Source organism: Papio anubis, chromosome 8, assembly GCF_008728515.1.
Source record: "Papio anubis isolate 15944 chromosome 8, Panubis1.0, whole genome shotgun sequence".
Taxonomy (NCBI): domain Eukaryota; kingdom Metazoa; phylum Chordata; class Mammalia; order Primates; family Cercopithecidae; genus Papio; species Papio anubis.
Genome location: NC_044983.1, coordinates 65,403,161 through 65,430,412, shown reverse-complemented (window position 1 = coordinate 65,430,412; position 27,252 = coordinate 65,403,161). Strand labels below are relative to the sequence as shown.

The window sequence follows — 27,252 nt, the reverse complement described above, 5'->3', positions numbered from 1 at the left end:
ACCGATTGCTAATTTGGGGACAGACATTTTATGACGTCCATCATAACATTGTCTTATTTAATTTCAACGATCCCCAAACATACTTATTACCCCTCTTGTAGATAAGAAGGCCAATTTAGAAAAGCAAAATAATTTCCCCAGGATCCTATAGTAAGCAAGTGGTAAAGACAGGATACAAATCCAGGTCTGTCTGAAGCCACAGCCCATGAGTTGTCCCCTGCACTACACTGCCTGCCCTCTTCTGGAGAGAGTGTGAGAGCTCAGGCAGCTGCAGGGATTCGGGGGACTGGAATGGAGAGTTTGTGGAGACTGGCTCCAGAGGCAAGTGAGCAGTGCCTGATGGGTAAGGACCTCGTAAGCAGTCAAATAGTAAGAGGGGTCAGGCATTATCATACCTATGTTCTCTGTAGACAGATGACCTTTTAAATTTTTTTTATTTTTATTTTTGAGACAGAGTTTCACTCTTATTGCCCAGACTGGAGTGCAGTGGCAAGGTCTTGGCTCAGTGCAACCTCCGCCTCCTGAGTTCAAGCCATCCTCCTGCCTCAGCCTCCCGAGTAGCTGGGATTACAGGCGCTTGCCACCATGCCTAGCTAATTTTTGTATTTTTAGTTGAGACAGGGTTTCACCATGTTTAGCAGGCTGGTCTCGAACTCCTGACCTCAGGTGATCCACCCACCTTGGCCTCCCAAAGTGCTGGGATTACAGGCGTGAGCCACTGTGCCCAGCTGACCTTTTTAAAATCAAAACTGTCTCTTTCAATTTATTTATTCAGCAGATTTTTTTTGAGTACCTAATCTGTGTCAGGCACTGGGCTGGTGGTTACATTCTGAATAACTGAGATTTCTGGAAGTCTGCCCTGAGCAAACTTCTCAAAATAAAGCCCTTTCCTGACTATCTTAAAATCTTCATTTGATGTAACTTTAAATATCTTTGAAAATAGCACACTCAATTATTAATGACTAATTGTAGGAATCATTCTCTCAACTGTGACCTTTAGTAGCTGATAACAGCACTTAATAGAAACTTATTTTAAAAAATGAATTTTCACTTTGCAATGGATCTATATTCTTACTTGATTGAATTCAGTATTAATACTTATGATGCTGCTTGCATTCTGCTTACAATTGATGGGAATGTGTTGACTATTTATGAACTTGGAAGCTTGAATGGCAGAGTTTGGAGGTGAGGAATCATAGTTAGAACGTGACTACCCTGTTAGGGAGGGCCAGGAACCTCTGATTGCTAAGGAAATGTTGAAAGGGGACTGAGAAATTGACCCACGGGGCATCATGCAGTCAAGAAGTCCAGGGCTCTAATACTACAATTTCATTCTACTCTCTGTATTTGCTTCCCAGTGCTCTGCAACGTGGCAACCTCAGGTGAATTTAAAGACAGAAGTCTGAGTCTAATAGCTCCTGTTCTACTTTTCTTGGGAAGCTTTCCAATACACATTCATTTCCCCTCTCTGAATTTTGATAGCACTCATAATCTGTACCATATAATCTAATATTTAATTATATGCATTTTACATTGCTTGGAGGTTGTTTCTTATATTTTTGGTTTGCTTATGAATAGGTTATAGGTTCTTGAAGGCAAGGACTAAGTTTAAATGTCTTTGTCGGTAACCCTCATACTTGGTGAAGTATTGTGAAGGCCAGCTAAGTGGGCAGCAATACATTCTTTTATTTTTTAAGTCTTGCTCTGTCACCCAAGCTGGAGTGTGGAGTGCAGTGGCCTGATCTCTGCTCACTGCAACATCCACCTCCCAAGTTCAAGTGATTCTCAGGTAATCCCCGAGTAGCCGGGATTACAGGTGCACACCACCATACCCGGTTAATTTTTGTATTTTTAGTAGAGACAGGGTTTCACCGTGTTGGCCAGGCTGGTCTCAAACTCCTGTCTCAGCCTCCCAAAATGCTGGCATTATAGGTGTGAGTCACTGCACCTGGCTGGGTCAATACATTCTTAAGTGTTTGCAGAAAAATATTTGAATATTCTCAATAATGTAAAACATATTTCACATGGGATATTAATGCTTTTTGTATGAGAAAGAAATGTCTATATTGGTCCATATATGATGCTATAGTCTACATTATTTTTCTATTGAATTTATAATTTAGTGATATATCATAAAATACACATCATAGAAGGTTAGCAATGCTAGCAGAACTAACTCATTGGTGCTCAAAAACACTTGAATGAAATTCTAATCAGGTTGCTGTTTATAATATTCAGTATAACACTAGTATAATTATTGAGTAGATTTCTCATTTACATCACAGAAAGGGAGAATTCCTTCATTTTCTTAGTTTGCTCAACTTCCCACTGCTTTACAGTTGATTACAAAAAGTTTTCTCGAGAATTTTTTCACCACAAACTTCTACTTTGCTAATTTGTCCTCACTCACAAAAGAAAAGCCATAAATGCTATTCACATTTTCCAATTTTTTAGGTGGAGTGGATTCCTCCTTTGTGCCATTGCAATGTTTCTTGTGATATTCCCAATGTTTACTTTTCCAAAAAAGCTTCCACCTCGACACAAGAAAAAGAAAAAGAAAAAGTTTTCTGTTGATGCTGTTAGTGATGACGATGTTCTGAAGGAGAAATCAAACAACAGTGAACAAGTGGACAAAAAAGTTTCTTCTATGGGATTTGGAAAGGATGTCAGAGGTAAAGTATACCTCTTGAATAAATACATGCATGGCGCTTTGGTCAGTGCTACTCAAAGTGTGGTCCCAGGCCAGTGCTGTCTACCCACTGTCTGTGGTTGGCTTGTGGCCAGATAAGTACTAAGATTGAGAGTAAGTGTTGCAAAACTTTTAGAAACTTGACAGAGTAATTTTTTTTGTGTTGCATCTAATAATAATTTAAAAATTACGCTTATATTTTGTTATTTAAAATTAATTTTTAAATTATTCATTTGTGTATTTCGCAAAAGTATTAGTAGATGACAGGCTAGAAATCATAATTTTAAAAAATGGCTTTCCCTCACACACAGTTTGAGAAGCACTGATTTAGATCATAAAGAAACAGATGTCTATATATGTTATTTACTATAATTAGAGATGTCTGATTTTTAAAATAATTAAAAATCAAGTGCGTTGTGCCATGGAGGGTTTGTTTCAGGGGAATAATAGTGGCTTTGGTGTGTGGTTTGATGCCTACATAAGTATAAAACCTACCACTAGAAAGGGATCTCACTTAGCAGCTGTGTCAAATGCTTGCATATGGGCTCAGAGAAGGGTGGCCAGGGGATGGGCCTCCAAACCCAGTGTAAAAGTATTCAGAAGGTCTTGGTGATATATAGTTTATTTTTTTCATTTTTATTTATCTTAAAAATGCTGATTATATTAAGCTAGATTAGGCAATCTATAACCTAAACAATTTGAAGTGATCATGACCAGACAATATTTGTTCAGTGTTTCGTATATCTGTTGAATGAAAATAAGTCCCTTTAATTCTAGAAACCTATAATGTGGCGCTCCCATTAGTTTCAATTTTGTTTCCAACATTCTCTGAATTGATTTTTTTTGGTATAAATTATGAAGCACAATATTTATCAAGTGCTTTCATCAGTCAAGGTTGTGTTAGGTAAAATTTACCTAGGCACGTTATCATCTCATTTTGACTGTATACACAGTGTGGCCAAAGAGGAACATTTCCAGCCTAGAATAAAGTTACTCATATGTTACAGACATGTCCCTATGGCCTAAGAATAATAACAGTTAGATTGAACCATTTTTAAAGACTATATTTTTTGAAAGCAAATGAAGTGCTATTTCATTGAAAATGTTTCTTTCCAGTTACATTTTAGATTTGGCCCTCTCCCTTCCCATGATTTTGTGACACTGTGCACTTTTGGAACTGTGCATGACTTCTTATGCTCTAATAACATAAATTGTTCTCTGGACGCTGGCATGGCCTGATCTCTTCCCATGTGCACTGGCCCATCATTTTTGTGAACCTGCTATAGACCATTATGGCTACTATCAAAAGAGTGATTTTTTTTTTTCACAACTCAATTGAGACAAGGTTGATGTCAAAGAATTTAAAACGTAGCAATAGTCTTTGTGATTCTTTTTTTTTTGAGATGGGTCGCCCAGGCTGGAGTGCAGTGGTGCGATCTCCACTTACTGCAATCTCTGCCTCCCAGGTTCAAGCAATTCTCCTGCCTCAGCCTCTTGAGTAGCTGGCATTACAGGCGCCCGCCCATGCCCAACTAATTTTTTGTATTTTTTTTTTTTTTTGGTAGAGATGGTGTTCCACCATGTTGGCCAGGCTGGTCTCGAACTCCTGACCTCAGGTGATTCACCTTCCTCGGCCTCCCAAAGTGTTGGTATTACAGGTGTGAGTCACCATGCCTGGCCAGCCTTTGCGTTTTCATTTATGGAGACTATAAAGTAGACTCAAAGGGAGAAATAAAGTCATACATAAGATAAAATTATATGTTTTATAGCTTAGGGTTAGGTGACTTGAATATGAAATATATCATCTATTGGACAGTATAAAAAAGTGGGGAGAAGATTGATATCAAATACCAACAGCAGATACAACTGTTGCTGGGAATGAAGTTCTTTTGGAAGATGCAGTGTAGACAATGCGATCAATGCCCTGTCCACATTTTTGGACCCTACCGTTTTCATGGCGGAGGTCCACTAACTGCCGGGACTGAAATTATTTGCCTGAAGGTTTTTTTTTGTGGGCTGAGAAAACTGCTTGGCTCCTGCTTGAGGCGGTTTTCAGGTACCAAGGAATGAAACCCCTGGCCTCCCATGCCCCAGATAAGTCTTAAGCGGATGACTGGATAAGCACCGCGGCTCCTGCCCCTCTTGGAGGAGGCAATTCTTAGGTGTGTCTCTGTGTCTTTCGTGGGCTCTCCTCCCTTCCAGTGCACTTCCACCACGCTCTCCACCCAGAGTTCCCTGAGTTGCCCAAATAAATTATTTGGACGTGAACTCTTGTCTCAGGTCCTGCTCCTGGGGAACCCCTACTTAGACATGCAGTTTCAAAAGCGATCAGGGCCATTGAGAATTCAAAAATGATTTGGGAAATTGAATCTATACACTATTTTATGGGAGATCTTCTTGTACTGCCAGGGGTTGCTTTTCTTTGTCTTCTCTATGCTCAATGTGATGGTTCAAGATATTTTCTTTTAAAAACAGGAATAAGAGGAGTCTTTGAACGGTGATGGGTAGTTGGTTTATCAAATCTGTTTCTATTCTGATTTTCTTATAAGTATTTTTGATAAAGCCTCCTTTTTTTACCCTATGCCTTGATTATCATGACTAATCCTACTTCTGCAGCCGAATCTCCTGACTGGGACACACAACTGATTCATTTTATTATTTCCACTTGTACTGGATTCTCTAATCATATCAAGACTGGAACTTCAAGAGACACATTATCTTGTTAGAAAGAAATACTGTTTTAATTGAATTATACTGAAAATGTTTTGCCAAAAATGACATTGATGATATTAAAATAATGTTCAATTAGAATATTTAAAATTAATTCATTTTTATCTTGTATACATCTATTTCCTTTAGTGTATCTAATACATATCACCTGAAGAAAGTGATTAATATTTAATATAATTTTCCAAAGGACAAATTAAATCCTCAGGAATCGTTCTGCTATTGACATCATTTTTTTTTTTTTTTTTTAACAAAGCTGAGATTTATTATTAAGGTCTTGCCTTAAAGAATGATTCATAGAAAAGTCCATTTTGAGTTAAATCTGAGTTTGAATCCCAGATTCTGTTTTCCCTTCTATTTTCTGGAGTAGGGCTTCTTTTGGTCTTAATTTTTAAATTTTTTATTCTATTTTTATTTTATTGAGACAGAGTCTCTCTCTGTCACCCAGGCTGGAGTGCAGTGGTATGAACTTGGCTTGCTGCACCCTCAACCTCCCAGGCTCAAGTGATCCTTCCTGGCTCAGCCTCCCTAGTAGCTGGGACTACAAGCCTGTGCCACCACACCTAGGTAATTTTTGCATTTTTTGTACAGATGGGATTTCACCATGTTTCACAGGCTGGTCTAGAACTCCTGGGCTCAAGGGATCTGCCTGCCTCAGCCTCCCAAAGTGCTGGGATTACAAGTGTGAGCCACCACACTTGGATTTTTGGTCTTTATTTTGTATTTCAAATTTGGATACCAATATTAGTACCTTCAAAGAGGAGGTAGAAGTTGGTAACTTATAATTCCTTAAACAGAAAATTATTGGCCAGGTGCAGTGGCTCATGCCTGTAATCCCAGCACTTTGGGAGGCTGAGGTGGATCAACTGAGGTTGGGAGTTCGAGACCAGCCTGGCCAACATGGCAAAACCCAGTCTCTACTAAAAATACAAAAATTAGATGGGTGTTGTGGTGAGCACCTGTAATCCCAGCTACTTGGGAGGCTGAAACAGGAGATTTGCTTGAACCCGGGAAGTGGAGGTTGCAGTGAGCCAAGATTGTGCCACTGCACTCCAGCCTGTGCGACAGAGGTGAGACTGCATCTCAAAAAAAAAAAAAAAAAAAAAAAAAGAAAAAAGAAAAGAAAAGAAACTTATTTGAGCTTGAGCCATACAGAATGGTGCCCTTTTGGGAAGTTCTATTGCAGAGAATGTTAGAAGAAAATATAAGTCCACCTCCACATTTTAATGACAGACATTGAGAAAATCTGACTCAGTGTTTTCATACTCTTATTATAAATTATGCAGGAATAATGCTGATTTAAGACACCACAAAGGGGAAAGTAGAATTCTCAGTGTATCTGCATTACATTCCACAAAGAGATTAGCATTGATTCCATCAAAAATCTTACCAATAAAAATAAACACTTAAAATATTTAAGTGAATCCATTTTCCTGAGGTTTGAGGTCCAGCATTTTAAAGCATTCCAAATTTAACTGGGCAGCTTTCTATCTAAAAAACTTTTGGTGGCAGTTAATCATAAGAAGGATTTTACTTTCTATGTCCACTTTTTAATCTTTGAAGCTTAATTGCTTAGTATTATTAATTAAGCATAAAATTTAACAGATTTTTTTCTCTGCTAGAGTTTTGTCTTTTAGAGTGCAATATATTTAAAATCCTGACTAAATAAAATAGTTGCCCTGAGGTGATAAACTGATTTAAAGAGGCCACTGAAAGAGAATTTTGCTCATGGAAGGATAATGCTGGTATCATTGAATTCACTGAGTGTTTACTCTATAGAAGGTGTTGTACTCCATGCTTTTGTTATAAAGTTGAGTGAGTCATGGTTTACCCTCCAAGAGCTTAGAGTCCACTGAGGGAACCAGGACAAATACAGATGGAAATGTATTAAAGACCATAAAAAGAGAACAGGTGCAATGGTATGGAGGTTCAAGGCTGCAGAAGGAACGTCTAGTTGGGGGATCAGGAAAAGTTATATGGAGGAGGTGGGATTTGGGATGAACCTCGAAAGACTGGGAGGATTTCTGTAGGTGGAGGCGGGTGTCAGGAATATTTAGGCAGAGAGAGCAAAGGCCAGAAACTGGGACTGTGTAGATATATTTGAAAGTGCTGAACAAGCATTTTGTAGTTGGTGCATTGGATACATGTGGCAGAGGCCTGGGAGATGAGGTTGGGAAGGTCAAGCAGGGCATATGGTGGAAAGTGTGAGTTCTAGTGTCAGGAATGTTCAGGCAGAGAGAGCTGGGACTGTGTAGATGTATTTGAAAGCGCTGAACAAGCGTTTTGTGGTTGGTGTGTTGGATATATGTGGCAGAGGCCTGGGAGATGAGGTTGGGAAGGTCAAGCAGGGCATATGGTGGATAGCGTGAGTTCCAGCGTGAGTTCTCCGATTTCTTTTCTAATGGGGAATGGGGAGGTCTGAGCCGGTGTTTGGTAGCACTCGAAGAGGTAGATTAGGGAGGAGGAGGAGCAGATTGTCAGGAAGGGGCACAAGTAGACAGCTGCAGACAGAGCCCAGTGGGGAGGTTTCCACTAGTAGAGAAGGAGAGCACAGCAGCCTGCTAAACTGGCCCTGCTGCTTTGACCCTTGCTGCCTTTCTACCTGTCTCCCACTCAGCAGCTAGAAATGTTAAAATGCCACTCCTTTGCTCAAAGCTCTGTGGTCTCCCAGCTCATTCACAGAAAAGTCCACTTCTTTGTGACCTATGATTTAACCCCTGGTTACCTCTTCGACTCTATCTCCTTTCAGTCCCATTTGTTTATTGTGTGTTCTGCTTCAGCTGCACTGGCCTCATTGTTGGTCCTCAAACATGCCAGACACAGTCTCACTCCAGGACTTTTACACTTGCCACACGTGTGCTGGGAATGTTCTCTCACTTTCCTCAGTGAGCTTCTCACATGGCCCCTTTCCAGTGAGGCGTTCCTTAGCCACCCTGTTAAAAATCGCTGACCTTCCCTCCAAGGCTTCTTACCTCCATTCTGCCTTTAGTTTTCTCCATAGCACCCATCACTCACCTACCATGGATTGTACTTACTTATTTATTGCCTCCCCAATGAGAAAGTAAGCTCCATGAAGACAGGGATTTTTTTTTTTTCCCATTACATTTCTGCTGAGTTTACACCACCTAGTAAGTACATAGTAAATATTTGGTGAATGAATTATTGAATGAGAGGAGGGAAGAAGGAGGTCATTTCTTTTTCTTTCTTTTTTTTTTTTTTTTGAGACCGTCTTGCTTTGTCTTACTCTGGAGTGCAGCGGCCTGATCTCTGCTTACCGCATACGCCGCCTCCCAGGCTCAAGTGATTCTCCTGCCTCAGCCTCCCGAGTAGTTGGGATTACAGGCACCTGCTACCACGCCTGGCTACTTTTTGTATTTTTAGTAGAGATGGGGTTTCACCATGTTGGCCAGGCTGGTCTCGAACTCCTGACCTCAGGTGATCCACCGCCTCGGCCTCCCAAAATGTTGGGATTATAGACATGAGCCATTGCACCTGGCGAAAGAGGTCATTTCTTTAGGATGTGACAACTGATACGGGAATAATGGAGAGAGAGGTACCAGAAGTGGTTATAGGGTTTGAACCTCAGGTAATGGGGAGAGGAGCTAGTTGAGAGAAGCAGAAGGAATAAATTCTGAACTTGAGCTGCCTAAGAACACCCAGAACCATTGTATATGGTCCTTTGCTAGGTGTTTTGGAACAAGTATAGTATGAATGTGCTCAGGTCAATTTTTGACCCAGCAAAGAGGAATCACTGAAAGCTACATGCCTGGGCCCTGTGCTCTTAGTCTTCCTGCATACATACTTCCTTTGCTAAATTGCCCTTTATTTTGTATTTGCAGCTTTATTGAAAGTTGCTGCTTGAATTCCCCATATTTGCCATAGGATGGTTGCTCAGTGCCCTTTATATAAAACCCCTTTCCAAAGATCAATGGTTCTCGAAACTAGCCTACATCAGCATCACCACAAAGACTCCCTTAAACCCAGGTCTCTAGGCCCCAGTCCACAGTCTCTGATTCAGTAAGTCTGGAGTGGGGCCTGAGAATTAGCTTTGTTTTTTTTTTAACAATTTCCCAGATGATACTGAAGCTGTTGGTCCAGGAACCGCACTGTGAAAATCACAGCTCTAGAACATAGTTAGGAAAAACTTTGTTTTCCAGGGAGAAAGTAGAATGTTTCTGCGTTTCTGATAATGATGATTATACAGCTTTTTGCTTTGATAGCCAGGAAATTCAGTCAAATCTGAAACCCAGAAAAAGTCTTACGGCCACATTTAATTCTTTCCCCTAGTTTGGATGCTCTGCTCTATTTACGTTTTCTGTGTATCGAATTCTTCGTTTCTTTTCTGTCTAACTTTTATTTTATTGTATGTGTCATTTCTGGTGGTAAGCCACATCTTTAGAATTGAACTTGCACCTTAGGAGGTGAAAGGTAAATGGTAACAGTCCAGGCAGAGAATCCCTAAAAAAGAAAGCTCTTTCTTTATACTCAGCAAAATAACTGTGGGATGACTCATCAGAGTAGCATCTCCTTAGAAAGGTATGTGAAAATACTCACAAGTGCTGATTTAAACAAGCAAAGTAGTACTGCAGCCAGGAGCCACTAATGATGTCTTTTAGGCCCTGGCAGCCATCGTTTCTACCCCCTTGTCGTAGGTAAGTGTCTTGGGCTCGATGTGCTAAGCTGCAAGGTGACTGTGGTATGCTAGTGTCATCTAGTTCCTGTCTTTTCCAGGCAAGCAGCTAATGCTATTTGCCGGTATTTTTTGCAGGAGTGGGAGGACGTAGAGTATCCTCATGGGGCCTTAGATTGGGAAACCCGTGGGGTAATTTCTTTCAAAGAAAATGAGCAGGAAATGAGGGCATGTACGTCCTGTGTTGGCCATGTTGCATATGATAAGCAGTCTTGGTTTTGCTTTTACAGAAAACCCTGACTAAAAATAGTTTCATTCTTCTGGATAACAGGCATGGAAAAGTTGTATCTGCCAAATGCTCAAGCACATACAGGATCATGTGAAATTCACAGGCCATAAAAGTTACTAAGGTTTTCACTGCAGGATGATCATATGTTTTCACCAACTTTTTGATCCACCAGAAGGCTTTAAAGAATACAAATGATAGGAACTACAAGATTACAGATAAAAGAACATTTAAATACAGTCATCCCTTGGTATCCATGGGGGACTGGTTCCAGAACTCCTCGGTGGATACCAATAACCATGATGCTTAAGTCTCTGATATAAAAATGGTGCAGTATTTGCAAATAAGCTACGCACATCCTCTGGTATACGTTAAATCATCTCTTGTTACTTATGATACCTAATGCAATATTAATGCTATGTAAATAGTTGTTACATGGTATTGATTAGAGAATAAGGACAAGAAAAAAGTCTATATCTGTTCAGTACAGATGCACCCATTCATTTTTTTTTTTCTGAGTATTTCAATCCATGGTTGGTTGAATCCACAGATGCAGAATCCATGGATGCAGAATCCATGGATATGGAGAGGCAACTGCACTTTAAGTATTTATAAAAGAAGGGAGTTTCAAGAGATGTTAAAGGCTATTCAATCATTTGCACCCATAGGATTTTAATGTATAGAGATGTCTGAGTGATGACATGACGAGGTTAATACCACTGATAGAATAAATTACTTACACTTCCTAAGAGAAGGGGGCAGGCCCTGCCATGCAGGACCACAGGGGGAGCATCAGGTTGGTCAGGAGGCAGAATCGGAGTGAGGCCAGAGTCTGGGCCACAGCCTTTATTGGGGTTTCCTTGGGAAAGAGCTTAGGATTGGCTAGTTTGAATAATATCCATAGGCTCTGGGCTATAAGGATGGCCTCCAGTTGTCTGGTACCTGACCCTGGGCGATTTAGGACAGGTGAAGAGTGTGTGAGTTAGATAAGGAGGTGGTTGGGGCCACCACCTTGGGATTGGTTGGTTTGTTTATGAAAGGTATGCTCCCAGTGGTGGCTGAGCCCAGTGCTATCTCTAAGAAATGGCTGTAGTCCTGGGAGGGCAATCTGTCCCTGGCCAGCAAGCTTTTTAAGAAGTCAAAGCATTATAAAATATATAAATTTACAAACATGATTAACAGAGAAGCTTATGTGTTCTAGCTGGAGCATCAGCTCACTGGCCTCCTTCAGCCATAATTATCATGTGGTGTTCCCTCTTTCTTTATTACACCACTTTTCCTCCTCCCCGCTGAGGAGGCCTTTCCTATGCCCTCAAGGCAAAGGCCTTGGTACTGCTCATGTTCTTTGCAAAGCACCCTGTATTTTGGCAGTATCACATTATTTTAAAATTTATCAATAAAAATCCCCATCTTTTATATAACAATGACCTTCCACTCTGGTTGCTGTCATCTTCATTCTTGGTCTCTGTGCCCAATGTGAATTTTATGCCTTGTTTGACATTAGTCCCTTTAAGCTGCCTTTATCTGCCTGTTTGATCACTCTTCTCTCAAAATGTACTTTTATATAAGAAATGGGTGTTATTTAAGACTTTTAGGAAAGGACTAGGTAGGTTTCCAAATGGAACCCAATAATTTAATTATTGAGATAAATGGCTGGCAATATCTATCCTAAGGAAATTTATCTTTTTTGTTTTTCTTTCTCACAAATATGTTTATTGGACAATTACTACAGGACTAAGAACTCGGGACTCATACATGAAAAGTTACAGACCTTGCCCTCAAAGGGAGGCAGAAAGGAAAGTAGACACAATATTAATATGTTAAGTCCTAAAATGGAGGTATGTACATTCTAAGGAGGTGGAAGGAAGAGGAGGAAGGAATCCATGTTGGCTGCCTGAGTTCTGCATCCTTTTAAAATTGCACCTTTTAAAACAAGATCCTAAAAGTAATACATGTTCATGACAGAAAATTTAGAGAATAAAATAAAAGTGAAGTCAAATCCCATTTCTGAAAATAAAATGCTTAACTTTTTTAATAGTAAGAAAGTATTTATATTTTGAAACTAGATAGATGTGGTGGTTGCACATCATTGTGACTGTACTAAATTCCACTAGCATTTTCACTTTAAAATAGTTAATTTTATATTCTGTGAATTTTGCCACAATAAATTATTTTTTAAAAGGGTATGTATTTTAGTTGAATTTAAACACAAGGAAAATAAACTGCCTAGGCTACTAAATTTTAGATAAATGCTAGTATGTCTAGATACATCCATGTCAAAAATTTTGAAAAGCATTAAGACGGGCCAGTATGTTTGTTTGGTATTTAATACTCATAATTTATACCTGGCTAGAAATGTACATTTGGAGGTAATAAAATTTAGTCAACTGTTTCATAGTAATACTAACTTATCTATCTTGTATAATAATAAAACAAGCACTAGTCCTTATCCCACCCCTAGTTTAAATTTTAAAAAATGATGTAAAAGGAACAAAATTAATATCTAATTTTACTTTTAGAAGGGCTCTTTAGAAGAACATAAAAGAAAAGTTGGTGTGGATGCACAATGTCAGTGGGTAAAAACAAACACACAAGGAATACATCCTGGGTATGGAATTTTCTTGCAACCAGAAAAATATTCAGAAAATTAATGAAGGTTAAAAAATATGGTGAAACTAATTAGCATATAGAAATTAGTATTTATAATTATGACTTTGAATCTTGAAGAAAATATCTGATTATGCGATGCATTCTCTAGTATTACCAGTTAATACAGCAAAAATATTTAAAGCTTTGTTGCTTAAAGAGGCAATCACTCAGATATCTGAAAAATTAAGCATACCTCTTTCTCAGATATGCTGGATAAAGGACAATATTGTGTATTTTCTGTTTCTCCTGTTAGTATTTTAAGTTTTCTTTAATGGACATTTTAGTTTATAATCTTATCTGACACCACTAAGGATTTGTTAGCATTAAAGAACCATACTTTAAAAAGGAGCATAATTTTTTATTTTCAGTGAGTTCACCACTGTGAACCACCTTTCATCTTACGTTTTCTTAACTCTTAACCCGCTCCCCAGGAGGAAATTATGCCTCTTTGGAATGGACTTCATTTTCTCACAAGTATATGGCTATTGTTTTAGTACAAATTATTGGAATGATATAATAAAGAATATTAATAAATACATTCCAAGTATATTTTTTGAGTGCCTCCTATAGGCCAGATGAATGCTGGGAGCTGAAGATGTACAGATACCCCAAGGTCCTGCAGTCAGAGCTTTTATAGTCTCCTGAAAGGAACAGACAGGCAAACACGTGCAGAACCTAAGAATTGATGACTAGAGCTATGGACCAAGTACATGAGAGCACAGAGAGGGAGCCCCCTAGACTGTCTAGAGAAGCTGTAAATGCTTCCAGTAGGGGCAGACGCCAATCCTGAAACTTGATGGATGAGTTTGACATTTGCCAAGGAGACCGGTGGGAAATCCACAAATAGTACAGAAATGAAGAAGACTATGCCATGGATGAAACTTGGGGCAGGGCAGTCATAGGACTACAGAGTGGAAGGGCAGGCAGCAGTCCGCTCTCACAGGCCTGGCATACTCAGTGGTGTTCATGGTAACTGGGTCTTCCTCTTTTGCTTGGTCAATCCCTTTGTTGGCATACGTTTTTCAAATATGTCATTAAAACAATGTTTCAGTAATCTAACACAACAGCAAAAAGACATGGTACAGATCCTTTCAGGTTGTAAAAAGCAGAAGCCAGTTCAAGCCACCTGAGATACCGGGGTCCTGGTGCAAGACTCCAGGGGAGAGCAGAAGCCCCAGCGGCTGGGCCCCTGGCAGACAGGGATATGCCCATTGCCATTGAGCCCCACAGTCACTCTGCAGACTCCACTGTGGCTCCAGGGTCAGTTTTCCTTACTTTTGTCTCTCACTCAATCTTCATACTCCCTGCCTACTTATCCCTTTATAGTCTCTAATGCAAACACTCTAAGGAAAACAAAGTCAAGGGATTTTTGGCCAGTCTTTGCTCACAGAGTGTGCCTTGGGCCTCTGGTGGCTGTTGGGTTGCCTGTAGGTAGCACCTCTGAGTCCAGCCTCCTTCCCTGGTCCAATCAACTCATTTGGGGCTATCAGGTCCTATGGTAAAAACCTTGCAGCTTCTGTATAAGGAGCCACAGAAGAGGGGTCTTTCAGTGTGACAGGGACTTGCAGAGCCCTCTCCAGCCTGGGATATATTTCTCATCAAACTAAATAAACTCCCAGGAATTTCGTCTCCCTGCCCGCTTGAAAAGATGACTGCACCTTTAAGGTTCGCTGAAGTTGGTGCTCATTTAAGCTTTGCTCATCCAAATAAAGGCCTTTTATAGTACCAGTTACTCGGGAGGCTGATGCGGGAGGATTGCTTGAGCCCTGAGTTTGAGGCTGCAGTGAGCTATGATCACTTCATTGCATCCTGGCCTGGGCAAAAGAGGGAGACCCTATCTAAAACAAACAAACAAACAAACAAACAAAAAAATGAAGACCTTCATCTAATACAAACTTTAAATTGTGACTTATTTTATGAATGAGCATAAAATATTCACACATGCTGGAACACGTTTGGCTAATGGTCAAAAAATTAGAAACATATCAATACCTTCTGCCTTATATCATGCTGTGATCAATGGGGTTTGGAGAATAAATTACGGCCTCTGCCCTCACTGATACTGATCCAGTCGCTCCTAAACACCATCCCTTATCAGCTTCCATAAGAATCCAGTCACAGCCAGGCACGGTGGCTCACACCTGTAATCCCAGCACTTTGGGAGGCCGAGGAGGGCAGATCACGAGGTCAGGAGATCAACACCATCCTAACATGGTGAAACTCCGTCTCTACTAAAAATACAAAACATTAGCCGTGGAGGCACTTGCCTGTAATCCCAGCTACTCGGGAGGCTGAGGCAGGAGAATCGCTTGAACCCTAGGGGCAGAGGTTGCAGTCAGCTGAGATCATGCCACTGCACTCCAGCCTGGGCAACAGAGCGAGACTCCAACTCAAAAAAAAAAAAAAAAAAGAATCCACACCACCCATCTCAGATTTTCTGAATTTTGACCAAAGGCTTTGGAGGCCACTGGGTGCACCAGATTTATTGCAGCACAGCTCTGTTGTGATTGGAGTGCAATTTAACACCAGGTCCGCATGCACGGGATGATGGGGCTGCCTACACTGTCGTCACTGTGCACCTGAAGGAGCAAATGATCTGCCAATGCTATTAACACTTCTTTTTCAAAGTGATTTCAGAGTATAGACCACTTTAAATTATAACCTCTTGAATTTTGGTGCTTTGTGTTGAATTTTACTCCTACTTTACTACCGCTTAAGGTATTTCCTGGTTTTAGTGCCAGCTTGAATTTGTAAGATTTCCTAGCATTAAATGATCAAAAAATGATAATCACTATCATTATTTCATCATCTCTCCTTCATCATGCTTTTTACTGCATCTTTGGTTTTACAATGACACAGTTATAAATGACACCAAGAAACTGATCTAAAATACATTCTGTTGCATAAAAATTAAGTATTTGTTTGCAAATTTAGGAAGGTTTAACAACTTTTTTGCTATCTTGGTCTTCTAAATTTTATGTTTTTGAAATAATTTTGAATTTTCATGAAAGCTAAAGAAATAGCACAGGGCACCAGTGTACCTACATCCTGATTCTCCAATTGTTAACATTTCTGAAAAATTGAGGGTATGGTACTCTGCTGTCCCTAATACTTCAGTGTGTGTTTCCCAAGTACAAGAACACTCTCCTATGTAACCACAGGCAGCCATAAGAATCAGGAAATCCACATGGACCTGGTGCTACCATCCAAACCACAGGCCCCAGTCAGATTTTGCTGATTATCCCAATAATGTCCATCATGTCCAAGATTCAATCCAGGATCACATGCGTTTAGTTTTTGTGCCCTTTAGTCTCCTTCAACCTGAATCAGTCACTCAACCTTTTTTGTTTCTCATGACCTTGACCTTTTAAAAAAGGTACAAGCAAGTCACTTTGTATATCCATTAACTTTGAATATCCTTCAATTTGGATTTGGTGATATTTCCTGATTTATGCGTGTTACACCACTGGAATGATGCTATGCTCAGTACATAGGAGCAGAGACATATGGTGTTAGTTTGCCCTATCACCAGTTAGGCTAACTTTTATCACTGGGATAAGATAGTACTTACCAGGTTCCTTCATTCTAAAGTTAATAAGTATAATGTAATTATTAATCAATGAGTAATTAAAAAGTACTTTGTGGGGAAATATTTTGAGGCTATGTAAATCCAGTTGACACCCATTATTTGTGGCAGCTATGTTCTATAAAGCCACCGTGAACACTGGATTAGCCTGGACTGAACTTCGCTCTTATGGGAGGTACAGGGTTGGGTTCCTATTACAACATAATCCTCAACCAATCAGTCGATACATGACCTTGCTTCATGTATCTTTCTGTCTAAAGACTCCTTATTTAATATATAGGGTTGATTCATTATCACTGAACTTATTGTCAATTGCACTGTAACTCATGCCTGAAAGAAGCTTATCTAACGTAAGTATTTTCTCCGTAAGGCACATCATGGTCTTTTGCACTTTAGGAACCCTAGGCAGCACTGTGGCACAGGGGATTTTAAGCAATGAGATCACCAACAAACAGTACAAAAATGCAAAACATGTGAGACAATGTATTATGGAAAGGACATGAGTTTACAATATGACAGCAGAAACAAGAAAGCAGAGTGTCACCTTGTTCCACCTCAGCTGGGAATGTGTGCCTTGGACGACTCAAATTTTTCTCTGGTCTGCACGTGATTGTGAAAGTGCTGCAAGTGTTAATTTTTGGGGTTACAAATAAATTTTAGCAAATAGGTGTCTTTGCAAATATGGAATCTGTGAATAATAAACACCGAATATATTTCATTCCTATTAGACTTTTGCTTACTGGTTTAGCATCTACAGAGGTCAAATTGTCCCAGATTGGGCCATTGAGAATCCTCCAAGCTGTCTTATGTGTCCTTCTGACATGTCCTCATCATTCCATGAGCACATTTTTGCTTTCTTGTTCAACAAGGTTTTCTAGGCTTATCTTGTATTATCTCTGCTCCAGTTGTAAAGTTAGACATTTTTCCAGGGAGCTCTGGTTCCTTTTAGTAGAAGATGGCTTTTTTTTTTTTTTTTTGAGAAGGAGTCTCGCTCAGTCGCCCAGGCTGGAGTGCAGTGGTGCGATCTCGACTCACTGCAAGCTCTGCCTCCCAGGTTCACACCATTCTCCTGCCTCAGCCTCCCAAGTAGCTGGGACTACAGGCGCCTGCCACCACGCCCAGCTAATTTTTTGCATTTTTAGTAGAGACGGGGTTTCACCGTGTTAGCCAGGATGGTCTGGGAAGATGGTTTTTAGAAACCAAGAATTGGGTGCCAGGTGGATGCATTCCTACCAGGGTGTCATTACTTCTAAGCCTTGTGAGCAGACAGAGAAGGACCTATATTTATACCCACATACAAACACACACACGGTCTATCATCCATGTGTCTATCTTCATCTAATCTATTTATCTATCTGCCTATCTGAACCGTGAGTTCATACCAGTACCTCCTTCCAATCTGATGTAGAATGATCCCCCTTTCCATATTTGTAACTCTCTTCTTTGGCGGTTAGAAAACTGATTTCCATTATTTTCAATGCATTTATAACTTGCTAAGTCTTCTTTGATGTAAAAAAATCAACCAGTCCCACCAACTAAAGGTACAACCGTGGATACTGTGCTCCCACCCCAACTCCTGGAGGGCTGTAGGCTGAAAGCTCAGCCCCAGTAAAGGAGATTGAGAAAAGTAGAAGAAAGAAGAGAGGAACTTAGAGTCGTTGAAGGTCTGAACTTTTGCTAATTCTTCTTAGATAACAGCAGACATTTTTAATAAAAGAAGAGAGAAACATCATGCATGTTTTTAGTTACACTTGAAATGAGAAGGCTATTTTATCGTGTCAAATGGCTATAGAAGAAAAACCCATTCGATATAACTAGTATTTCTTAAAATAGTCATGTGATAGTGTGTTAGTTTCTTATGTTAAAAATTTATTTTATATTTTTCCCAGATTTTTAGAGTCAACACATTGGCTTTTAATATACTGCTAAAGTTAATTTGAATCTTAAATGTTGATAGGTAATCTTAACTTTCTAAGTTCTAAATTTTGGATATGACGTTTTAATATACAGTGTTTACAAGAGGGCTGTAGGATGACTTTATGAAGCACTTTGATTATGTTTTTTCTCTGGTGTGTTTATCCATGTGAAAAAATGAAGCATGCATCTTAATTTTTTTAATTGTTAATTTAAACTTTAAAAATTAAATTAAAATATAGTACATTAAATTTAGTCTAAATTTTAAAATGATGATAGTGAGCAGTCTTAACTTTCTACGTTTCAAATTCTGGTGAATAGGAAGCTATGAATTATAGCTTTAATAAAAGTTCTTGGCTAATTTTAATGAAATGACTCATTATGTTGAAAGAGATAACTGTTCTGAGGTGACTGTATTGCCAAAAATAATGCACCTTACCTTTTCTATGAAGATACGTAAAGATTACATAAATGTACATTAATTCACATTCTAGCCATGTAAAAATACAAAAGTATATACACAATAATCTCCTTTTTTTCCTATTTCCCAATCTTAGTCCCATTCAGAGAACATAAACCCTTAATAATCTGGTGTTATATATTTTTCCCAGATGTTTTAGAATCAACACATTGGCTTTTAATATACTGCTAAACTTAATTTGAATCTTTAACTGTTGATAAGTAATCTTAACTTTCTAAGTTCTAAATTTTGGATATGACATTTTAATTTACAGTGTTTACAAGAGGCTGTAGGATAAGTATGATTGAAAAGTATGTATTTGATCATATAAAATACATTGTTTTGTTTGATTTTTAATTAAATAGAATTACACACATATATGTACATCTATTTTTGCAGCTTGCTTTACAAATTAATACAAATATTTCTTGGAGTTCTTTCATGCCAGTACATACAGCTCTATTTCATTTTTAACCACTGTCTGGTTTTCCATTATATGGCTGTGCCATCTTTTATTTAAACATTTCCCATTGATGGAAATGTAGATTCCCCCCTCCTACATTTTTGGTATTATAAACTATGCTCCAGTGAAAATACTTGCACATATATCTTGAAAAATATAGATGGCAGGTTCTGTGAAATAAATGCCTAGACTCAAGGGTGAGGCTTTCCTTTCTTGGAGGCAGCTCAGCAGATGCTAAGCCCCCACCTTTTGGCTCTCCTTTCCCTTTGGAGATCTTTGTTCCCCAATTCCAGTACCTCAGAGTGTCTGACCTCATGGCCTCATTCTTTTAGCTTTTTAAACTGTGACTATTTCCTGTTTCATAATGAGGCTTGACAATCAGAAGTACAACATCATGTAGATGCCCACAGAAGCAGAATAGCTACATCATAATGTTAGTTGGGAAAAGTGGAAATTGTAACTGAAGGCTGCATTGCAGGCACTTTACACGTCTAGTGGACTTTGAGGCCTTAACAATAAATAACATTGTTTTAATCAATGAAGAAATGCAAATAATTCTAACAGTTTTTGAAATAGGAACTATCAGTTGTATGGGTATGCTTTTAGGTACTTTACTTAATTTCCATATCCTGGTTGAAAGTAAAACACAAAACAAAATCTATTTAGAGAGAATGGTTTCTAATCATCATCGGATCTTTCTATTTTTTTATTCTTTGGTGGCAAATGTTGCTGAATGGCTATTTCCGGTTCATTTCAAAAACAATTCAGTTTTATTTTGTTTTCCATCCATTGTTTATAACATTCATTTGTCATTTTTGTCATTTTGTAGACCTACCAAGAGCAGCTGTCAGGATCTTAAGCAACATGACATTCCTTTTTGTGAGTTTGTCATACACAGCTGAGAGTGCCATTGTAACTGCTTTCATTACCTTCATTCCCAAGTTCATCGAGTCACAGTTTGGTATCCCAGCCTCCAATGCCAGCATCTACACTGGTAAGGCACTGCCGCTAGGGCTGCTTGAAAACATGATCATTTTGACCATGAAATGGAATGGGTGAAGAGAAAGTTCAATCTAACATAGAAGTGTTAAACTAGTTCATTAACAGCTACCTTTCCCCCTAGATTTTAGAAGGAGGAAATCCTGGAAAGTGTTCTCTTTGATTCAGATTGTATTACCATGTGACACATTTCCCAACTGTGTTTTGGGAAGGGAGAGAATTTTGCATATTTATATTTACATTATTCTCAGTTTAAAGAAATGAAATAGGCAATGACATTCAAATTTAAATCTAAATAGATCTTTTTATGGGTTGGCATGGGTCTTAAAGTGTTAAAAAAATTGATAACCTGAAATATAGATCTGTTTCATGGTAGCAGGATTTCCCCTTCAGAAATGTGAACAGATTTTATTTGAATTACTGGAGATGTGTGAAGTTAAAAAGGAAATGTGTGAATTTTATTTTAGATATTTGATGTCTGGGCAAACTGATTTTTAGGAGACTTTGATGCATATACCCATAGTACTTAGTGTTCAAATCTTCTTTCATAATAAATTGGATGCTTAGAAATGTGGAAACATTAATTCTCAGATATTGGAGAAATTTTCAGTATATTATGTAATATTCTAGATATTTTCTTAGTGGTATCAAAGATGGCTGACCATATCTTCCTAAAGTCTTAATTTATTTAATAAGGTATATTTCAACAGTTGAAGTATATTTAAATAGTGTAGAATTATGATAACTTTTCAGGTCACTTACACTCTTATGAGAATTAGTTCTCCAGTTCCACATTCAAATCCAGTAAACTTGAATTATCTGAAAATGAACAGGCATCACTGTAGAAAGAGAAATTGATTTGAAATATTTGGGTAATCACTTTGTTCTCTGCTTCATCTTACATGTATAAAGACATACAACATTGGGTTGTGGGTCTAGGATAGCACATGTTTTATAAAGAACATACTGCTGTGGACTATTGTAATTGTGACTTAAAATATGCTTTTCTCGATCTTGGTTGCAAAAATATATGTTTTCCTATGTTAAGGTAAAATTTCCAGATTATTTTATAGTTTAGTTGTGAGAAAATCTAAACCTTCCATTTGTAGTTTAACTCTTCCACTAACCCTTTGTTGAGCAATGATTTTTGGACAGGGAAAGCAAAAATTGTCTTGTAGTCGGATTCAAAGCCACACAGCTGTTAATTGTAGTCTCCAGCATTTCCCAAACTAAGTTTCAATATTCAAAGGTGTTACTGGGAAGACAGTTCATAATAAAATAAATTTGGAACTTGCTGAGTTCAACAAAGTATCATAGGATTCTTTACTGCAGGCCCTTTCATTTCCTTTAATATGCCGATATGCATTGTGAAACTCCCAGAAGACGACTCAGACTACAGCCTTTTCCAAAGTCATTTGACCATGAAACCCGATGTTTTTAGAGGCATCTTTTTCATAAACACAGTTCCCCAGGATACACATAGGGCACATAGGGAAGCCATACTGTGTGCCCTGGTTCCAGACAGACTAGGGAGCAGAGCTGCCTAGATCATCCCATTTCTCTGCAGATGCACCATTTTCACCCCCAGGGTTAGTGGGAGAGTAGTGCAGTGCTGAGCTGGGCAGGCACCTTGAATGCATACTGGCTAAAGTCATCTCTTAGTTACTGGTGGAGGCCGAGGCTAGACAGACAACTTGTGGAAAAACAGAATAAAGGGTTCAGCTGGAGCTGGGGTGTCGGCTGCAGACTTCCACAGTGGTATGATTGAGGCAGTGGCCACTAAATGGGTCCCACTTGGCCAGGGAAGTGCAGAATTGAATAAGGCTAACTCACAGTGTTCATCCCATGGTCCAATGTCAGAATGAAAGAAGCAGTATCTCAAAAATGCCACTTCCATTCTGATTTTGTCATCAGCAACTTTTGTTTGTTTATTTATTTTGATCATAGTCAATGCAGTTTATACAATGTTTGCTATTCTACTTGTTCTGATAAAAAGCTTTTTATTTCCAGGTCGCATATTTTTTTTCTTTATAGATAGGCAACAAATAATAATAGTCAAGAGATATTAAGATTGATTAAGAATAGAGGGGCCTGTTAAATTGCAGTAAGATTAAACAGAGGTAATTCTTTTTAAAACTCCTCTTGGTTTTTTTCTTCTTCTCTTTTTAAATTTTAAGTTCTGGGGTACATGTGCAGTATGTGCAGGTTTGTTACATAGGTAAATGTGTGCCATGGTGGTTTGCTGCACCTATTAACCCGTCATCTAGGTATTAAGCCCAGCATGCATTAGCTATTTTCCCTGATGCTCTCCTTCTCCCCTCAATCTCACAACAGACCCCAGTGTGTGTTGTTCCCCTCCCTCTATCTATGTGTTCTCATCATTCAGCTCCTACTTATAAGAACATGTGGTGTTTGGTTTTCTGTTCCTGTGTTAGTTTGCTGAGGATAATGGCTTCAAGTTCCATCCATGTCACTGCACAGGACATGATCTTGTTCCATTGTATGACTGCATAGAATTCCACGGCGTATGTGCACCACATTTTCTTTATCCAGTCTATCATTGATGGGCGTTTGAGTTGATTCCTTGTCTGTAAATAGTGCTGCAATGAACATACGTGTGCACGTATCTTTATAATATAATTATTTATATTCCTTTGGGTATATCCCCAGTAATGGGATTGCTGGGCCAAATGGTGTTTTTAGTTCTAGGTCTTTGAGGAATCGCCATACTGCCTTCCACAATGGCTGAACTAATTTACAGTTGCACCAACAGTGTAAAAGCATTCCTATTTCTCTACAGCCTTGGCAGCATCTGTTGTTTCTTGACTTTTTAATAATTGCCGTCCTGACTGGTCATGAGATGGCATCTCACTGTGATTTTGATTTGCATTTCTCTAATAATCAGTCATTTTGAGCTTTTTTCATGTTTCTTGGCTGCATGTATATCTTCTTTCGAGAAGTGTCTGTTCATGTTCTTTGCCCACTTTTCAATGGGGTTGTTTGTTGTCTTCTTGCAAATTTGTTAAAACTCCTCTTGGTTTTTTGAATTGTTATCAGTTTATTCATTCTTACTCTCTGGGCATAGATTTCATTTTTAAAAGAAATTTTAAAATTTGAGCTCTTTTGTTCTGTGAATCCCTTTTTTTAATGCATGTAGACTGACATGGGGAATTAAGAAATATATCTGAAAAAGAATTTATCATCTGACAATGTTTTTGAGTTAAAATTCTCTTTTCACTTAAAAAATTATTTAGGTAAATACCCTGACCTTCATTGCAATTTGTTTGCGTTGTGTTATGGATAGAGAGGAAGCACCAAACACCTACGGAAGGACTGGCCTTCTATTGCTCGCTTGTTCACATTGCCATTGAATGCCAGCTCTGTGCACAGCGCTGTGCCTGGTGTGTGGCTGGGGAAATCTAAAGACTCACACCAGGGCCGTAAGTTGCTTACACATCTAAGAGGAGAGAGAAAACTTATGAAATACATTAGAAAAAGCTGTCTAAATAAATTAACAGAAAATTTGGATCACAGAGATTATTTTGGCTGATGAGATAGTGTGTTTGGGTTGCATTTCATGGACAATGGCTTTTAACTAGGTTTTTAAGGGAAAGTAGAATCTGCCTATTTGGAGTTTGGAGAAAAGGTGTTTATTTCCTGTGGAGGACCAGCTTGAGCAAAGGCAAAGCAGCAGGGGAGGATAAAGCTTCCTCTAGTGGCAGAGAAGGTTGGAGGGGAGAGTTTATCCCTAGGTGAGAAATAGAGCTCCAAAGGCAAGCAGGTGCAGGATGGGAAATCTGCTCATGGACCTTCAGCTCCTCTTCTCTCATGCCATAGGACGCTTGTGCCTGGCGGGAGGTGGTGACACCAATGTCTGATGAGGGCATCATCGCAATACCACAGTCAATCCTACTTCACTCCTCTGGTATAGTGTTTTTCCACGAAACAGTGGGTTTGTGTCACAGTGCACTCTCCCTGCTCATGGTCTTTCTGCTGACCCACTTGGGGTCATGTTTATCTCTTGAAACTAGCTAAATATTATGAAGTTGGTATTTTGGAGAAGCCTGAAATGATGGGAAGACCACTTGTATTAGTCTGTTCTCACACTGCTATAAAGACATATCCAAGACTGGATAATTTATAAAGAAAAGTGGTTTAATTGACTCATAGTTCCGCATGGCTGGGGAAGCCTCAGGAAACTTACAGTCACGGTGAAAGGATAAGAGGCACGTCTTACATAGTGGCAGGTGAGAGTGAGCAAGAGCAGGAGAAACTGCCTTATAAAACCATCACATCTCATGAGAACTCTCACCAACATGAGAATAGCATGGGGGGAACGACCCCCATGATCCCATCACCTCCCACCTGGCACCTCCCTTGATACATGGGGATTATGGGGATTACAATTTGAGATGAGATTTGAGTGGGGACACAGGGTCAAACCATATCAACCCTGAAGGAGCAGTTATACAGGGTGCCCTTGGAATCCATTCACTGCCAGTAACTAGTTGCATGACTTTGGTCAAGTCACTTTCCTCCCTAAATTTCAGCTGAAACTGGAGTTTATCTGTAACTTGAGGATAGTCTCTCCCCATCTCTCTCTATGTCAGCATTGTTGTGAGGATCAAATGAAGTAGTGAATAGTGATTTGTTTTGAAGTTTACTTAACTTTAAATAGGTACAACAATACAAATGGAAAAATACAACCTGATCATATCACAGGAAAAAAAATACTATTTATGATGATAGCACCTTACATCTGAAGTTGTGCACTTTGAATAGGTCTGAGAATAAAATCTCTGTAATAATAATGATGATAATAAAAACACTGCTGACATGTACTGAGTGTTTACTAAGTTCAAGGCTCTACCTAAGCAATTTTATATGGATAACATCATTTAATCAATTTAACTAATGCCTATGAATTATTAATTATGCCAGTTTTCCAGATGAGAAAAAAAATGCCCAAAGGGGTTTAAGTAACTTACTTAAAGGCAAATAGTAACTGTTAGAACCGGATGCTAGAGTCTTATACTCCTTGGAGTACATACATATTGCTATGAGATTTTTTTTTTTTTTTTTAGATGGAGTCTCACTCTGTCACCAGGCTGGAGTGCCATGGTGCGATCCTGGCTCACTGCAACCTCCGCCTCTTGGGTTCAAGTGATTCTCCTCCCTCAGCCTCCCAAGTAGCTGGGACTACAGGCATGCACCACCACACCTAGCTAATTTTTGTATTTTTAGTAGAGATGGGATTTCAACTTGTTGGCCAGGATGGTGTCAATCTCTTGACCTCGTAGTCTGCCTGCCTCGGCCTTCCAAAGTGCTGAGATTACAGGCATGAGCCACTGTACTCGGCCTTGCTGTGTGATTTTTACTGAAATATTATAATACGTGTATGCTGTTGTCATCATTTTGATTTAGTCTTTTCACTATTTCCAAAAAGACAATATTCCAAAGGTTTTAGGATTCCACTTCCATCCACTCAGCCATGGTCCACAACGTCTGCTTTCAGAGCACTGTGATCTTTCAGCTTTGCCTTTGCTTGGGCTCTTGCCCTTTGATGTGTAGAATTATAAAGGGTTAGAGGTATTGTTTGTCTTTACAAGGGAAGTAGCTTTGGAAAATTCCATTTTGTTTTTCACTGTAGAGTGATTGAGATACTTATTTCTGTGGTAAAAGAATTAGGTTGGAGTATAATTTTAAAAATTACTGTAATTTTTATTGTTGTCTAAATAACCAAATATTTGCCATCCATCTTCAGCCACTGAATTGGGATTTGGTTGAAGTGATTTACAGCAGTACCACTGAACTTAAATTGCAGCCTTTGGGAATCACTTCATCTTTAGATGCAAGAGGCATATGAACGGGCTGTGATTTGTTTCATTCTTCTAAGGGCATCAACAGCTTTTATATAATTTTATGAGCAGTTTTAAAAATCCATTTTTGTACTAGTTTTGTAAACATGTACACAGATTTTCTTTTTAATGTTGAGACTAAGCGTTTAAATACAAATAAAGTATTTTAGGTGTGGATGTCCACTATCACCGTCCATTTCCATGGTCAGGTGATGACACTTGGCCCTGAGATGTGTACTGACACCACTCAAGCATGGTGGCTCTGAGAGAGGAGAGAGGTACTTGCAAACCAACGTTTTGTAGCAGCTGCTAAAGTCTTCCCACTTATATCATTTTAATTATTATTGAGATGAATAGAAGCTATTAGGAACAAAAAGTGACAATTATAGGCTTTTTGTCTTTTGGGCAGAGAGGTATGTATTAACATCATGCTGAATTACATTTGTTCAGTGCTAATGAGAACTTTTATAAGAGCTTATAGTGGACAAAAAGTCAGAATACTCAGCTTCTCTTTATTTATCAGTCAACTAATTTAAGGAATGTTTGAGTGTTTACCATGTGGCAGGTTTTTAGCCAGTGCTCTAATGATGGCAGTTAAACACGGTTCAGTTGCTCTTTAATAATATCTTTACGACTCAGAGGACCCAAAATGACAAGAAACACATTGGCATTTCTTGCAGGAAAGGATACTACACAGCATCAGCATTAAAATAAAGATATATTAGGTTGGTGCAAAAGTAATTGCGGTTTTTGCTGTTGAAAGTAATGACAAAAACTGCAATTATTGGCTGGGCGCAGTAGCTCATGCTTGTAATTCCAGCACTTTGGGTGGCCAAGGTGGGTGGATCACTTGCGGTCAGGAGTTCGAGACCAGCCTGGCCAACATGGCGAAACCCCATCTCTACAAAAAACACAAAAGTTAGCCAGGTGTGGTGACACATACCTGCAATCCCCACTACTCAGGAGGCTGAGAGGCACGAGAATCATTTGA

General features: G+C 39.0%; 1 protein-coding gene across 3 annotated transcripts in view; it reads left to right on the top strand.

The window, feature by feature from the left end:
* Window positions 1–27,252, top strand: part of SLCO5A1 (solute carrier organic anion transporter family member 5A1) — a 161,992-nt gene that overhangs the window by 71,862 nt on the left and 62,878 nt on the right. For 2 of the 3 annotated variants that reach the window (XM_003902846.4, XM_021942411.2), the window contains 2 exons: window positions 2,455–2,672; window positions 20,234–20,398. In XM_003902846.4, coding sequence (XP_003902895.1) covers window positions 2,455–2,672; window positions 20,234–20,398 — 383 coding nt within the window. The remainder of the gene's footprint in view (window positions 1–2,454; window positions 2,673–20,233; window positions 20,399–27,252) is intronic. The other variant, XM_009213168.4, reaches the window with a different exon arrangement.